General features: G+C 37.5%; 2 protein-coding genes across 5 annotated transcripts; both read left to right on the top strand.

Moving 5' to 3' along the window:
• Positions 1 to 61: 61 nt before the first annotated feature.
• Positions 62 to 5409, top strand: LOC121894367 (insulin-like growth factor-binding protein 5). 3 transcript variants are annotated; one of them, XM_042406912.1, is made up of 5 exons: positions 62 to 138; positions 3286 to 3556; positions 4144 to 4172; positions 4277 to 4396; positions 4501 to 5409. In XM_042406912.1, the coding sequence occupies exons 1-5, from the start codon at positions 91 to 93 to the stop codon at positions 4603 to 4605; spliced, it is 573 nt and encodes a 190-aa protein (XP_042262846.1). In that variant the 5' UTR covers positions 62 to 90; the 3' UTR covers positions 4606 to 5409. The 3 variants fall into 3 exon arrangements, with proteins under 3 accessions (XP_042262846.1, XP_042262848.1, XP_042262847.1); XM_042406914.1 differs by having other exon boundaries at positions 67 to 138; positions 3126 to 3556; XM_042406913.1 differs by lacking the exon at positions 62 to 138 and adding an exon at positions 2805 to 2908 and having other exon boundaries at positions 3126 to 3556.
• Positions 5410 to 6871: 1462 nt separating this feature from the next.
• On the top strand, positions 6872 to 15569 carry LOC121894267 (phosphatidylinositol 5-phosphate 4-kinase type-2 gamma-like). 2 transcript variants are annotated; one of them, XM_042406750.1, is made up of 10 exons: positions 6872 to 7278; positions 7378 to 7475; positions 8623 to 8719; positions 9312 to 9461; positions 11203 to 11349; positions 11842 to 11880; positions 13875 to 13988; positions 14063 to 14318; positions 14453 to 14556; positions 14723 to 15569. In XM_042406750.1, the coding sequence occupies exons 1-10, from the start codon at positions 7129 to 7131 to the stop codon at positions 14801 to 14803; spliced, it is 1236 nt and encodes a 411-aa protein (XP_042262684.1). In that variant the 5' UTR covers positions 6872 to 7128; the 3' UTR covers positions 14804 to 15569. The 2 variants fall into 2 exon arrangements, with proteins under 2 accessions (XP_042262684.1, XP_042262685.1); XM_042406751.1 differs by having other exon boundaries at positions 7196 to 7282.
• Positions 15570 to 17120: the final 1551 nt, after the last annotated feature.

Here is a 17120-nt window from a genome sequence, read left to right as displayed (position 1 = left end):
TTAACCTGTGCAGTGCCGCGTGTGTTTGTGTATGTGTGTGAATCAGATGTGAGGACATGTTCACATCACCAGCAGCAACAGACTGGTTGTATGATCTTAATGCTTAAAATGAGACCTACTCAGAAATGGTTTGAAGTGGTAATTACATCCATACAACATATAACTGTACTAATTACTGTACAAGCTCTGTATCTGTGTTTCTGTCTGTTATCTCTCTTTGTGTCCTGGTGGAAGAGTTTTCTTTCCTTCTCTCTCTTTCTCCTTCACTTTTTATTTTATTAGTTCAAATAGCCTGACAGTATGGTTCAGTTTCCAGCAGTCAGGCACAACATAGAGGAGCTACTAATGTCACTACAACTGTACTATACAATATGTATCTATTACCTGTGTTATACTTGCTTATTTTATATTGTAAGAGCATAAAAACACACTTATACAGACCCCAAGTTATCTTTTGGTATGATCGCATAGCCTGTAAGCTAAGCTTTTAGGTGTAATGATGATATAATTAAGTCAGAATTTAGGGTTGGTCATTAGGGTTAGGGTTACAGATATCAGGATGTCAACTATAAAAAGATGAAAAGTCAGAAGTTCATGTTGCAAATAACAGCACACTGGTGAATGGCACATAACTACTGAATTTAACAGTTGGGACAAATCGAAACTGCATATGAACAGTTTGCTAGATAATCAATCTCTATCACCCTCAGTCACACAGTATGCTTACTATCGATTATTGCATACTTTCTTTCTTCCCTGACTTAGCCTTCTTTTAGGGACACAATTAGGAGACCAGTTAATTGGGGACAGCTTGTCCAATTGAGGACAAAAGCTGTGTCCCCAGCTGGGAAAAAGCTTATTTTTGTGGTCAGTGGTTAAGGTTAGATTTAGGGTTAGGCAAGTAGTGGTGATGGTTAGAGTTAGAGTAAGTCTCCAGGAAATTAATGTTAGTCTATGTAAATACCCCAAAAGTGACCTAAGTAAACAGTTATTTTTATGATAACTTTTGTATTTTATACAGCAATAAAAAGGCCAAGTTTAGCCCTTTGGGAGACTTCAATTTGTACTTTTTCAACTGTATCCTAAAAGCAGTAAGACTTACTTTCACTTGAGTGAAAAACTGTGGTTTAACTTCTACAAAGACAGGATTCACAGAGTGGCCAAAAGTTTTGCTTTTAAGGCTCAAAAACAGGATATGTCTCTTTTTAGTTCACTTTGAACCTCTTATATCGTGGGAAGGAATCAGTGAAAAGCATAAAGAAAATAAAAACTTGTTACTATTTTGAAGAGCATTACTGAATTACAGGGGAATTGTTCAAACCCAAACAACCATGAGCTCTAAGAAATCACCACAGGCATTTTTCACTATTTTCCGACACTTTACAGACAAAATTATTAACCGAGAAAATAATCGTCTGATTAATCCATAATGAAAATACTTGTTAGTGTGGCTCTTCCATGGTGACTATAATAACTATTAATAACTGATACTGTAGAAAATTGTCTTTAAATTGAATTAGAAAGTGTTTATATATCAAAGAAGAATTGTTTTGGATAAAAATCAAGATATCTCATCACACTGACACTAAAAGTCCTATGAATACAGAACTGTCCATAAAGGCCTAATACATCCAAATAACTACCTCAGTATAAACAGTATGGTGAAATATCTGATGGTTGACAAATGTTGGTAATTTTACAGTATGTATTTTACTCTCAGTCTTCCAAAAAGCTTCCTTTTTCAGTTCAAGTAGTCTTACTTCTACTTAAGTAACATCCAACTAAAATAAATAAGTAATTAGGATACTCATACTATTTCAGTCCCTAAGTGTTACACTACATTTTCACTATATTCTATTATAGATAGATAAATACTCTTATTGTTAACTGCAATGTGGTCACAGACGGGGTTTTAATGATACATTAAGTTAGAAGACATGCTATTAAATTTATGAGACCTTGTTTTCTAATTTAATGTGTTTGTGACTCACACACAGTGGAATTTGCAGGGTGGGACTTTTTGCTGGTGGCTATTAATGTCTTAGTCATGCAACCTTGAGTGGCACTCCTTCAGTCTCTCATGTAAATCTTTAGCCCTGCAGTAACAGAGTCTGTAAACACACTCTGCTAGCAAAGTGTTTGTTTTGTGGTTGCTATTTAAAGAAAAGTCACGGCAATGTCAAACGTAAGGACGAAAGGGTGGAAGTAACTGAGTACTTTTACTTCTGTTTCTGTAACTGGGTATTTCTTTCATTGTGCTTGTATTATTTGGAGTATAGTGTAAAATTATATTATAACATTTACGTTTTTTCTACTAAAATTATGTGCTTAACTATATTTAGAATCATCCTCAGAATACAATACTGTCGACTCCCTATAATCACCATAAACTGCACAATACTGTTGCAAAATGACTGATTGTTACTGTATAAGAAACATTTCAATGTTGTGCTTAGTTGAGATGCTGCTACGTTGATCTATTTGCACCATATTCTCACCTAATCTCAACCTAATTTACTCAAGTAAATTACAACTACTGTAAAATTATACTTACAGTAAATACAGTACTTAAGTAAATGAACATACTCAGTTAGATTCCACGACTGCTGATGCCTTTACCATTGCATTTCATTTTGTAGTTGGTCATTTTGGCTCTCAACTTCAAGTAATAGTAACTGATCGTAAGACAAAAATTCTGTGTAGACAGATGACAATATTTAAAGTGAAGTTCCTTCTTTGTGTTGAACAGCGATCGTTTTAAAACACAAATGGTTAATTTCTTGTCTGCTGAGCCGTGTTTGGTCACATGTCACGAGTGGTCAGTGCGGAAAAGGCAGAGCAATGGAGTAGCGTACACAATGTTGGTGTAGAAAACATTACTACCCTGCAAGATGACAGACAACAAATGGTATGAGCATGCGTGTGTGTGCGTGCTTGTGTGTGTGTCAGTGAAACGGGGTGTGCTCAGCTGTGTAGAAATGAGAGAGAAAACTAACATTCTCCATCACGTACCCTCCCATACCTTTCACTGGTTTTGGCTATTTAAAAGCTGCTGCCAGTGGCGTCTGTCAGCCTCATTATCACTTTGTCTTGGCTTGAGGGAATTACTATCCACCTTTCGACAGACTGCAGTCGGTGGAGCAACGCTGACTCTGTGCTAAAGAGGGATCAGAAGTCCTCATAGGAAACAACAATCAACAAGTCGGTGACTAGACCCATTTACTAGAGGACAACTTTCAGTGTGAGATGCTATATTTAAACATCCTGGTGCTGCTCCTCCTGCAGCCGGTTCTGTCAAGCCCAAGGCCGCTGACTACACCATCCAGATGTCCCACCTGTAAAGGAAAGCCTGCACAAAGTCAGCCAACTGTAGATTTAAATGCCTCCTCTCTGGCCGTTGGAGAACCATGTGGGGTCTACACTCAGAGCTGTGCCGTTGGTCTGCGTTGTGCCCCTCCAGAAGATGACCCAAAGCCCCTCCGCACCCTGCTGGAGGGCAGAGGCGTCTGCAGTAACACCACCGGCATCAACTCAACTGAAAAGAGCCACTCTGTAGGTAAGTCTATAGGTGAGGTTCACGGTGATTTTCAACACCAAAACTCACCATTTAATGATTTATTTGTCAGCATTACAACCTTACATTTCACATTTAATCAACAAATCGATGAATCTTCCTGAAACATGATTCTAAGTTTGTGATAGTCAAGAAAAGAAAAACAGAGAGACACACCTGTTTTTACACACTTGATTTTCTTTTATCATAGCTCAACCACTAAGTGGTGGACAAGCAGTTACATATAAATAACAGCTTTAGGGCGAGGTAGTGAAACATCACAATGAGTTAGGTGAAAAATGTTTTAATGGCTTGGTCAGCACAACGAAAATCAATATAAGCATTGATTTTTCTTTTGTTCAAGACAGGTTTTACGTTCCGGCTGTTAGTGCTTCTATTAGTGTGATCAGTTATTTAAGAGTGAAGTTTATTACAAAAAAAACCCTAAAGGAGGTTTTAAAGAGTCGGTTAAAAAGAAAAATTGCAACTGAGCTTGCAACAGAATGAAATTAAAGCTGTTTGATTTAACAGGTATTAACACAGAGTCATTAGTGATCAATGTTAAATGTTTTGTCTTTATCTGAATCCAGATCCAGCACCTACTGGGGATCCAGAGGAGGTAAAAATCACCTTCATATCAATCCTAATGCTTCAGAGAAACAGTACATAATAATCTGACATTTAGATTTTTCACTTATCTGTCGAAATCGTCCCTTCTTTCAGGCTCCATGTCGAAAACTGCTAACTACACTCATCAGAGGCCTTGATGCCCATTTAATTAAATCACATCATGATATCTACATGCCCAACTGTGACAAGCGAGGCTACTTCAATAAGAAGCAGGTGAGTTTTTATTCAGGATGAAAAATATTAAATGATGGTTTACTACTGGATGTATTTGCAGCTTCAGGCTTCATCGTGTGATTGTGTGTTGTGTTTGTGTGCAGTGTTGGTCGTCTCGAGGTAAGCAGCGTGGCAGGTGCTGGTGTGTGGATGAGAACGGCATGCCGGTGACTTCACAACCTAAACAGAGGGGCGGCCTGACTTGTTAAAATGCATGAAGCTTGGACTTAAGCAGAGGAGGCTGGAGCTTCACGACCAATATGAGATGAAGATGAAGGAACACCACACAGAGTCTGAAGGAACTCAACACATTTCATTCTCCATCAGCTGGAAGCAGCTTTACCAACGAGAAGCTGTTTCAATAGTCAGGTGTAACTTTGTCTCTTTGCGCCCTCTGCTGAACATATCACAACTGTATTGATCTGACGTCCTTCACCATCTACTCACTGAATTCATCAGATGCAGAAGTATATCATATTATATTTATACGAGCATAGAAAAATTATCCAACCAAGTGTCACATTGTAACAAGACACTCTGTCAATTTATTACATCGGCAGTAATCTGCAGTCTCTTGGCCAATTAACTCTAATCCCGTATTTTGTATGCATTCAATATATCATATTTATATTTTTTCAGTATTTTTTTAAACTTTTAAACCACTGTAATTGTATTATTACTGTAATTGCTGTATATAATCTCTGTATGTCACCCTATTTATGTCCCTTTAAGTATAATATTATTTATGTAAATATTGCTTTTTCTTTGAATAAGAAATGTACCAGTTCTTGCCCATAAGTGCAGACAGGCGTATCATTTTAAGAACCTACATTTCTAATACAGAATTACATGGGTGCATTATTATTATGATTTTCTTTTTTGCCACTAGAAATTTTGCCTCTTGAACAATAAGAGGGGGTGATTCAGACTGACACTGATGGACGACATTACACAGATATACACAAGAGACTTCATCAATTCTTTTTGGATTCTGTGCATGAAAAATGTTTGGTTACCTGTTTTGGAAATAAAATACATTTTCTCAGGAAGTAAATCTATCTGGTCCCTTAATCCAACATCATGAACTAAGGAGCAGAGTTAGAGAGTAACAGATTTAATGTAACATTAGTCTACAATTATGATTACAGCATAGTAGTAACAATACATATAAACATGTGTTTCCTTTTTTAAGGTCTCATGATTTCTTTTCATAAAATATGAAAGGAGATCAACAGTTTTTTTAGATCAAGCTCAATAAGCTCAAGTATTACACCTGCTTCTGTATCCATTTTACATGAAAGGTTATAACGTCTGAACATTTTGGTGCCTCCTGTAGCATGCTGGATGGATCATTGTGGTTGCAGAAAGCACCAAGATGTTTGTCATGAACCCTTACAGTACTCTGACCCATCACAGTATCGCCTCATAATTACAGTAGTCTCTATACCAAACTTCTGAACCATGAATCCGTCACTCATTCATTCATAAATACCTCACCAGTCATTAATAAATGGGTGGTTAATCTTTAACAAAGCTTTCAGAGACCAGAGAGAATGTACTGTTTATGTTTTACGCTATTAATTTATGAAGAAAAAACAATCAACCTGTATTATGGTCCTATGTTACCTGAAACAGGAGAACATCACAGCCATCACGATTTCAATGAGTATTATTTAATGTGAAGAATACAATAACATTTGAATGCTGATTTTTGAATTTTTGAATAAGTATGGGTCAAATTGAACCCGGGGCACCCTCTGCAGTATGTACATGAATGTTTATCAGCTGCACAAACACAAAAAAGTTGAAATCTTTTTGAATATCACTTTAGGAAGAGTCATACAATCTCAGGCCAGAGGAATGGTGTTCAGGCTCCCAAAATGTAAATATGGGTCAAATTTGACCTGAGCTGTACAGTATGTAAGGGTTAAGGCATTGACTACACTGAGTTATAGTTACTGTATTCTGCAATACAATTCAATATATTAACCCAGTAATAACTAAACATTCAGTTTTTGTTGAGACTGCTACTTGTATTGGACTGCATTACATTGAAAGGTGTTTGTAATATTTTGTCCACCTCATTCATCAACAGTGGATCCTTACCTAAAATCTAAGGGGTCACGTGATGATTAAAGTTACGGAGGAAAGAAAAAAACACTTCAAAATTGTATTTTTCTTTGTTTTCTCTCATTTATTCTTTTTCTTTTCTTCTTGTGAAATATATTTTTTCACCTCTCCAAATGTCTAATAAAACTCATTCAAACTTCATTATGATGCAATTTAACACAAACCAACAGCTTAAACAGTTATAGTAGTTTTGAATGAACCTCAGTGTCAACAACAAAAGTTATGTTTCACAGTTATAATTTATTACATGCATGTTGTAGATTGCATTTTAAGCTACTAGAAAAGTGTTGTTATTATAATACAAACTTTTGTTAAACGAATCATATTATCTAAAGTTAGGGGTGAGCTAACAGATTTACAGTATATGATGCTCTGCACCTGTTTGGCTTCATTGTTGTTGGACTGAATCGACGCAAAACGACCAGACGTCTCCAGACCAGGAGGAGCTGTTTCCCAGCAGCTGCTGCAGAGCCTGCACACGGCTGCTTTACATAGACAGGACGCCACAGATGACAACTAAAAGCCTGTTCAGAGCCGGAGACTGAGCATCTCTCTTCCAAAGACAAAACCCCACACACGCCTCTCTTACCTGCGAAAGTGAGATGTCTTCTCCCGTTGCCTCCTCCAGCCCTCTGACCGCTCTGGCGCCCAAGAGGAAGACGAAGAAGAAGCACTTTGTACAGCAGAAAGTGGAGGTTTTCCGAGCCAGTGACCCCGTGTTGAGCGTATTGATGTGGGGAGTCAATCATTCGGTGGGTATGTGCGCTGCCTAATGTGTCTAATATGTGTTTATATCAGCACAAGTGTAAATATGTATGTTGACCAACTGTCTGTATATGGATCATGCGCAGATCAATGACCTGAGCCAGGTGCCTGTACCTGTCATGCTGCTCCCAGACGACTTTAAAGCCAGCACCAAGATCAAAGTCAACAACCATCTCTTCAACAAGTACAGTGCTCCACTCAACTTTGCCTGATTGTTACCTTCATCCTGGTGTTTCCTGTGATTTGCACAGATTTTTGTTGCTCTTATGATTTATTTGTCTGCCTGCGCTTATCACAAATTGCAGACCCCCTCATGAGAACAACAGTGCTATTAACAGAACCACAGCTACAGCTATAATAACAATAAAGCAGTCAAAAAGAGGACAGAAATAATAATTGATCTCGTTTGGACTATAGTCTACAGTATGCAATTATGTAAAACAACAATAATGTATTCTAAAGTTAGAAATGCATCATAATTTCCACTAAGTGAGTAGTAGCCAGAGGCTTCGTCACACCAGTGTCACACAAACAAGAAAAGAGCCAAGTTGATGAATTCATCTGAAGGTGTTCAGGGGCTCACAGTTTTTAATTATTTATGAAAAACTGTGCTGTAAACTATGTCTGCTGTGAAGTTCACTTTCTATACGGCTGAAGTCTCCAAAACTGAGTGGCTTTCAATAATCCTTTAATCCATTCAGGAATCCAGGTCGCATAAAGACTTCTAAACAGAGGTTAGGAGGGAACAATAAAACATGTTTTTCTCAAGTAGAAGTGTTGTTACTTTGACAAGATTTTACTCAAATGGTTTTCATGTTGCTTGATGTGGAAACTGTTTAAGTGAATTAGCAGGATGTAGTAGTAGAAAGTAGATTAAACATAAGTGATACATATATATAAAAACGACAGACTTGATGCTTTTATGGAGTTCATGTTTCAGAAGCATTCTTAAATACACAGGAATAGATATAGTTCTGATTCAAACACATTTATTTCTGCAAAGATTTTCAACATTTTGAATGAGGATATCTGTACAGAAACATCAGCACAAAACTGTGGACGTTTAATCTTGTTAATCACATGATTTGAACATGTTACTATTGTGCAGTGAAATATTATATTTGTGCTGTATTTAAAGAAGAAGAGAGAAAGTGAAAACAATCATTTAGTGAGGGCTACCTCATGTTAAAGTTAGGGTTATTATCTCTGACATTCTTTAATATTGTTTAATGAAGCTTTGTTAGATGCAGAGTATGTAAAGTCATGTGACAACACTGTAAATCAACCTGCATTAGTCTTGTTTCATTTATTAAAACTTCTTTGTTCCTCAGAGAGAATCTTCCTGGACAATTTAAATTCAAAGAGTACTGTCCACAGGTGTTCAGAAACCTGCGAGAGCGCTTTGGCATCGAGGATCAAGATTACCAGGTACAATCAACAGAAAAAAAGGGGCCAAAAACAATAATTTTAGAGTGTGAGGCAGATTATAAGAAGTTTGGAAGACAGAGACATAGATTTGAACAAATGTAGACCATAAAAAGATTTTTCAGTGTTTCTTGTCTTTTATAAAAAAACAGACACTTTTTTGTATCTGTTGATCTTCTCCCTGCTAAATTTGCATTTCTTTGTGATATTTGCATGCGGCAGGTGGCACACAGAGTCATCCTCCGCTCTGCTCAGCACACATTTGCTTACAATTATGTGAGGCATTCTGTATGTGCGCTTTAAAGCATGTGCTGATTAAAGCCAAATTACAAGAGATGCACAGTGGACATCAATGCAAAATACAGCTTTTTGTTCCAGCATGATCCATAACACTAGCAGTAGGCTGAGTCTACAAACAGGCCTTATCTTTTGTACATTTCCTGTTTATGGTAGAGATTTGCATTTCTTAAATTTTCAGTGCTTCTGTGAAAATGGTTTGCATTTCAAAAGGGAATACAGGGATGTAAAAGGCTTCATACAGTTGGACAGATGTATTGTGCAGCTGATGTCACGTGTTACTGGTGCTCACCAACAGGTGTCTCTGGCCCGCAGTCCTCCGCTCAAAGACGAGGAGGGGCAATGCGTGAGGCTGCTGCTGACATCATACGACCGCACTTTGGTAGTCAAAGAAATCTCTAGTGAGGAGGTGGAGGAGATGCACAACATCCTCTCTGAGTATCACCAGGTAGGACTGACACAGGCTGGAAGTCAGAAACATTATTTTTGTAACCAGCATTTTAGTGAGTTTTTCTAGTTTGCGTTGAGGGAAATCTGAAGATTAATTATATTAGTCATATTTTCCACTCATTTTGTCCTGTAGCTTTTGTACACAGGACAAAGGGTGATAACCCTGGTTGCCATGGCAAAGGTTTTACCACAGCAAAGCTGACAGAGACAGATGAGTGTGTTTCAATGAGAGTTTTTCTCCCACATGTAATGATTCGTGACCAGGGCTCTACATTTAAATTTGAGTTGATAAAAATGCTTAATAGCAAGCATGTTATATTTTTTTCTGCCTCTAAAGAAAATTATAAAGAAAAGACTTTAAGGACAAAATGCTCTCTTTAAAGACATTTAACTAAATAGAGAAAACAATTTGTTGGCAAAATAAACACATCATTTTGGAATTTTGTATTTGTTTGGACCTTATGGCCAAGTAAAAATGTTTGAAGACAAACCCTACCTCATAGATAATAATAATATTCTTTGAATAAGAGCTGTTATTTCTCCAAAAAATCTTAACTTGAGATCCACTTATTAGCTTTTTCCTGAGCTTTCAACTGCATCTCACTGTCTTCATCAGAGGAGGGAGTTTTCTTACTGTCACTGCCTCTTTCAAAGCTCTGGAAATAGATGGTGAGTGGACCTTGAGTTTTGGGGTATTTTTTTCAAACTACTATTACAATGGTTAAGAATGAACTTTCATTCTCAAATTCTGTTTTTGAAATGTTCTTGTCAGCCGTTCTAGCAGCGCGGCTTTAGGGATGGCAACGTCTGACCATTGTAGGGCTGCAACTAATGATTATTTCCATTAGTGATTAATCTCATTGATTATTTTCTCGATTAATCAGTTAGTCGTTTTGTCCATTAAATGTCAGAAAATGGTGAAAAATGTTCATCTCTGTTCCCCAAAGCCTAAGGTGACGTCCTCAAATGTCTTCGTTTGTCCCGACCAACAGTCCACAACCCAAAGATTCTTTATTTAGTTTACTATCATAGAGGACAGTAAACACATTTGAGAAGCTACAATCAGAGAATTTGGAAATGTTCTTCTTAAAAAGTCACTCAAAATGACTAAATGATTATCAAAAAAGTTGATGATTAATGTAATAGTTGGCAACTAATGATTAATTGATCAACCATTGCAGCTCTAGGCGGTTGGTCTACCACTTTGGTCCAAATATAAATATCTCAACAACTACCAGATGGATTTCCATGACATTTAATTTAATTCATTTTTCTTTATGGCAAAATACTTATGACATTCAGCCCTAGCTGTACTTTGTATTTAGAACTCATTAGCGAACATTACACGCTAAACTAGAATAGTTAAGATGGTAAACATTATACCTGCTAAAACACCAGCATGTTGTCAGTGTAAGCATGATAGAATTTAGCTCAAAGCACCACTGTGCCTAAATACAGTGTCACACAGTTGCAAGTGTGACTCTTGTTTAACTAGAACAAGCAGTCCACTCACTCCTGTTGTTTCATTATTTCACCAAAGCAGCAAACTTGAGTGAGACAGGCCGACTTGAGCAGAGACATACAACCTGTCCAGTTATGATCACAGGCCGGTGGAGGATCCTCAGGAGGAGTGTTCACAGAGACAGAAGCATTTTCATTTATGCACATGCTGCTGGGTACAGTAGATGCTTTCATTGTTCCTCATCATTCATTGTCCATTTACTGCTGTTCTCTTCCAGCATATTGTCACCTGCCATGGCAGTACACTGCTCCCTCAGTTCCTGGCGATGTACAGAGTCACTGTGGAGAGTGAGGACACCTACCTGTTAGTGATGAGGAACATGTTCAGCCACAGACTGCATGTACACAGGAAGTACGACCTCAAGGTAAATTCTGCCGGAGTCATGTAGCTAGATGAGGTTCCAGAGAGTGTAATCAGTACAGATAACATACTGTTAATGCTGCACACACAGTCAGATGTGTAATGTGTTGAAACATCCTTTGTGTTTGTAGTTTTATCTCAGCTCATTTTGCGTCCCGCTTTACTGATTTTATCACAGATGTAAAAACTATGAGAACTCTTTTATGTCACAAACTTTTATAGCATTCAGTGCTTTCTCACCAATTTAATTTCTTAAGCCTTGTTAAATAGCTAATTGTTCACAGAAATTTACAAAAGGAAGGTAGCCATGTGAGAACATTTAATGTCAATTTAATCCGCCTAATTTAAAAGATGATACATCCACTTAAACATTCTACTGGTTGGGACTTTAATGCTCATGAATTAATAAAGCCTACATAACCCAGGATAACAGTTAATTGCTATATCAAGTGCGAATAATATCAGCGAAATACTGTGGGGTGTTTTCTTTCCTCAGGGTTCCCTGGTGTCTCGTGAAGCAAGTTTTAAAGAGAAGGTGAGATCAGATTTAGGGATATGTCAGTTTTATGATGAATTTATTGCTTTACCCATGACATTTATGCATGTGTTTGTAACTCAACATTATTTAACGCTTGCAGCATTACTAAATGAGATCCTGATATTTTATTCAATGAATACAGCCTGAAGTGTGGGTGTTTTTAAACCTCAGTCTTTTAACATTTTTAAAAATACCAAATGAAAATATGCACTATTTTTTGGAGGGAAGGGTAGTTTTTCAAATGCATTAATTATTGGCAGCTTATTGATGAGATGAGGTTAGATTTGTTATCAGTAAGAAACATAAAAGTTGTGTTTGAGAGTCTCTGAAATAGTCAATTAATAAGAAACTTGAAAGAGTAAGAACCATTTGATGTAATTTGTTTCAGACTCAAAGATGATTAATTAGATCCTGCAAGGGCTGCTGAATATCTTTTGATCTGCTTACCTTTAATTATATATGTGGAGGATGTAAAAAAGGTTTGGCACAGGTGCTGTATATAGTCTTACTTGTAAAAGGAAAAAAAGGTTATGTAACCTGAAAGATAGGTTTAATATTTTTTATACTGTACTGGTAAAAATGTTTTAGGTTTACATTTTTTAAAGGGGGACTCCAGTTATGCAGTACTGCAAGTACAAAGTTTTGGGACTTGCAAGAGACAGGTTAACAAAAGAAATTTGAGGCAGCAGAGGCTGAAATATCTTAACATGTTTCCTAGTGTTGGTGAAGCTCCAAACATGCTGAATCCTACATTTTCCCACAATGCAGTCTGGAATAGCCAGTTGTATCTCCACAGCACTTTGCCAACGCTGGAGGAGGTCTGGCTGCACCCACTATCGATTCTGCTATAGGGGAAAAAACGCTTTGTATTTCTTTAAACCAATCACAATTGTCTTGGGCAGTGCTAAGCCCAGGATGCAGCAGCTGTGTCCTTGCAAAATAGTGTCAGGCTGGAACTTGTTTGAGCCCTGGCATTAAAATGGCCAAATTCCTGTAAAAGATGTATGTGGTCTATGTGATACAACTTTTTCTGATAAAAAAACAAGCATAACTGTTGTTGTTGTTGTTTCACGTAGCAACAGGGATTTTGAAAACGGTAACACGCAGATAGCGAAGGGGAGGAGAATGCCGACTGAAATAGTCGGCCAATGGCAGGCTTCTACCTACAGTCTACGTCCAGTGAGTCAGACTACGTTTAACCTAACCTGAAATAACCCTTGATGACATCACAAGAGTTATTCTCTCAGACTTGACAAAGCTCCCTCCAAAACTATAGAAACCATTGTACAGCTGTTTTCACGGGCTGATTAGTTTTCGACCAGACGAGTAAACGAGCCTTTATGTTTAAAATTGGTGGAATGACCCTTTAACATCGAGCTGAAATGATTTTGATTCACATTCATGAATATACTTACAACTGTAAGAATGTTGTGAAAAGTAAAATTGAGTCTATAACTCTCTGTTTTATGCTTAACAAGGACAACATAACGTCTGTAACAAGCTTGAACTGGTTGCAGCTGTGTCACAGTCTGTCTGGAGGCGTGAAAGCAGGCTGTTTTCTCCAATCTGACATGTTGTAGCTCTAACTGCAAATATGGGAAATATACTTTTTGAAATGAGTGACAAGTCTTTTTTGTTTGTGCAGTGAGACAAATGTGATTTAAAGATTAGATTTGCATTCAGTCAGTTAGCAATAGACTGTTTAGATAACATCAGAACCCCTCTGGTTGAACTAGAGCGACTGTGACCTAGATATAAAGACCGAAAAATAGCTGGTTGAATAGATGGAGTTAAAATAACTGCAGAGCTGTGGAAACCTTTGATCTTTCCAACTGTGTTGATTTGAAAAACAATATTTGGGGCAACATTATTTGACTTTTATGTTGCAGAAAATTATTATATTTTAATGAGAAAAATGCTAATGAATATTGTGTTTTCTCTGCATTTTTAGGCTAAACGTAATGTAGTTTTTTTTCAATCTGTATTTCTAGGTAAAAGAACTGCCCACTTATAAGGACGTCGACTTCAGGAATAACATGCAAAAGGTTTATGTGAGCGACGAGGAGAAAGAGAAAATCATGGACAAGCTTAACAGAGATATTGAGGTAAGAAATGAAGAAATGCATGCAGACATTATTTTCTCGGATATGATTTAAGCATGTGTGTCGTCTTTGTGCAGTTTTTGGTTCGTATGAGGATCATGGACTACAGCCTGCTGCTGGGTATCCATGATGTCGAGCGGGCTGAGAGGGAAGAGGAGGAGGAGATGATGGAGTCGTCCTATGAGGAGGAAGAGGAGGATGAAAACGGCCTTGCTCCTGCTCCAGGCTCCACCTCACCTGAGGGTATCGCTGGCTACATGAACTCCTTCAAACCCATGGGTCCTGGGGAGTTCGACCCTTATGTGGATGTGTACGCTATTCAAAGTACTGTAGGTGAGTCCTGACAGCCGAGAATTTATGTAAGATATAGGAGCTGTAATGCACCTAAACCCCATCACACGCTGGAGATCATACCTGCAGATCAATATCACTCACCAAATGCTGTGAACGCTGCCACTCGCATTTAGGTGCACCCCAGAGGGAGGTGTATTTCATGGGTCTGATTGACGTGCTGACGCAGTACGACACCAAGAAGAAAGCTGCTCACGCTGCCAAGGCTGTCAAACACGGGGTGAGAGATCAGGGTCCTTTAAAGAGATTGTTTAGCAAAATCAGCATGGCTCTCTCTGGCCTGTAAAGTGTAAAGGGTTGCTTTCATTTTCCATTCAGTTATTATTTTTAATCAATGCTGCCTGTGTGTGTGTGTGTGTGTGTGTGTGTGTGTGTGTGTTTTGCAGGCAGGAGCAGAAATCTCAACAGTTCATCCAGAGCAGTACGCTAAACGTTTCCGAGAGTTCATCACTAAGATCTTTGCCTAGTTCAAGGATTCAGTCCAGGCTACTACCGTAATCATTTAATACAAGAGGAGTTTCACTATGCAATGCTTGCAAGCCATGCCAAATCAACATCAAGATGCACTGAAAATTTAATTTGCATTAATTTCTAAATGATTCATGTGGTTTTTGAGTATTTACCCTCCATATTATCCCAGACTGCAACATGATGCATTTATATCTGAGTGAAGAACTGGAATTTGCACACAGGAGGAAAAGTGCTCTTGGCAATTTGTGGTTATGAATGGGTGTCTTTTGTTTTTTAAAGTGATAGCCACGAATACATTTTTTTTTAAAGAAATCATGTAATGTGATGAAAGTAAATGCCTCAGATATTAATGTATTCTTTTTTAGTGGCCAGTGGGGGTGGATATGGTGAGGAAAAAAAGGTTTTCTCAACACATTGATCATTGCTCTCAATCAAAGTCTCAGTCATTGCTGCTACAAATGTTGGTTGACAACACTTACCATAATAATTTGGCAAAATTGGGCAAATCTGCAGGTTTTCAATTAGGGATAATAAAATTCTATTTGTCAGCTCCAATATGTGACTTTAACCTGATAAGATGCGTAATTTTACATTAATATGTTGTGCAGATTTAAAATAAACGGCACAGACATAACTGTGTGAAGAAGTACCAGCCGGTAAATACTGGCTCCATTTCTGAGCACATATTTTAAAATGAAGATTAATAGAATTCTATTTAAAAACTACCATGTAATTATAACACAAATAGTTGAAGCCATTAGAAACATTCTTTATTGATGAATGTATTATGAATAATGATATTGATTATGTGCTATTAAAAGTATTTTCACAAAAACAAAAATATCAGATTTCATCAGAGATTGAACATTAACCCATACACTGAGTGTGCTGTTATCATGGCTAATGAAAGTTTCACCATTTAGTTTTCCTTCACAGTAAAGACTGTACTGTAATTTTACCTCCATTTGTACATCACTAAATTAGGCTGCTGCAGATTTTAAGAGTAACTTAACACCCCCTGAAACTTTTGCTGACCTCTAGTGGTTTAACTTCTCATCTTTCTGCAGTGATGGACAGGTATACTCCAGGACCTTGTGACATCACTGCTGCAGGGTGTTTTTAGAGGTGAAAGAGACTTGAAACTTTCAACAGAGCAGACAGTAAAATACTGCTTTTCAGCCTATCGTTAACTTATTCTTTAAGTACAAATAATCTCATTTTGTTTGTGTCTTAAAAGCCAACAACTGAAAAGCTTTAAATGAAGGTCAACACTCTCTCAGCTCAGCATTCAGTATTTATCGCTCCATATTTTGCTTGCAGTGCAATGCTGTGTCAGCTACGTTACACACAAGCTTGCATCATCTGAGAGGCACTATAGCACACCAAATACTAAATTATAAATTAATCAAAGAGTTTTTAAGTCAAATGTTGCAGCTTGGATCCAGTCTCATATAACATCATTTTTATTTCACTTTCATCACATTTCAGCTGGTTGTAAGTCGATATGAGTAGAAATGAAAGGGATGTGTAGTATCCGGGCTCACACAGTACATACAGTATAGGTTCCTTTAACTTGTATTCTCAGTGGCAAAACATTCATTTTTGGTCTTATTTAGTTCTCTCCCTTGTCCCAGGCCTCCTGGCACACATTCCTAAAACTCCTGATGAGACTGTCATGAGGATGTCGTCACTTTGGACTAATTTGTAGGTTTAGCTGAGTGGACAAACAGGCAGAGAAGGGACAGAAACAGCCCAAGCAGCGTGTGAGATTAACTGTAGAAGCAGTTTATTAATTTATATGACACTACATAAATACTATCAGGCATAGGAAGCAAATGGAGATATGGCTCTGTTTGGTTTTATGACAAGTCTATGCAGCTTACTGTAGCTGAGAGGGCATTTTGTTCCATTTGGGGAAGAAAATTATCTGTTACTTACCATTTTAGATTATTTTCTCACAGTATGTTGAAGAGAAACTGGGAGTTAAACATTTTGTTGAAATTCATGTACTGAGTCTTGGTTAAGAGTTTTATAGTGGTAACATTTGAAAATGATTGATAAAATAGTGCTACAACTAAACTTGAAAAAACCTATCAAGGTTAAAGTGTTGTAAAACATTTTACTTCTGTTACATCTAAAAGATACAATTTGAAAACTCAACAGCAACACCTTCATGTACAATGATTCAGTAACTTAATATAATCCTCCAGTCCTCTGGAGTTTTCAAGGTAACTGTTCATAATGAGGTCTATCTCCTGTTAGGGGGAACCTTGTTGCTGCTTTTCTCTTTTTTCTGTAAATGCCAGTGAGTTC

This window comes from Thunnus maccoyii, chromosome 3, assembly GCF_910596095.1.
Source record: "Thunnus maccoyii chromosome 3, fThuMac1.1, whole genome shotgun sequence".
NCBI lineage: Eukaryota > Metazoa > Chordata > Actinopteri > Scombriformes > Scombridae > Thunnus > Thunnus maccoyii.
This window is presented reverse-complemented; position numbering and strand designations above follow the sequence as displayed.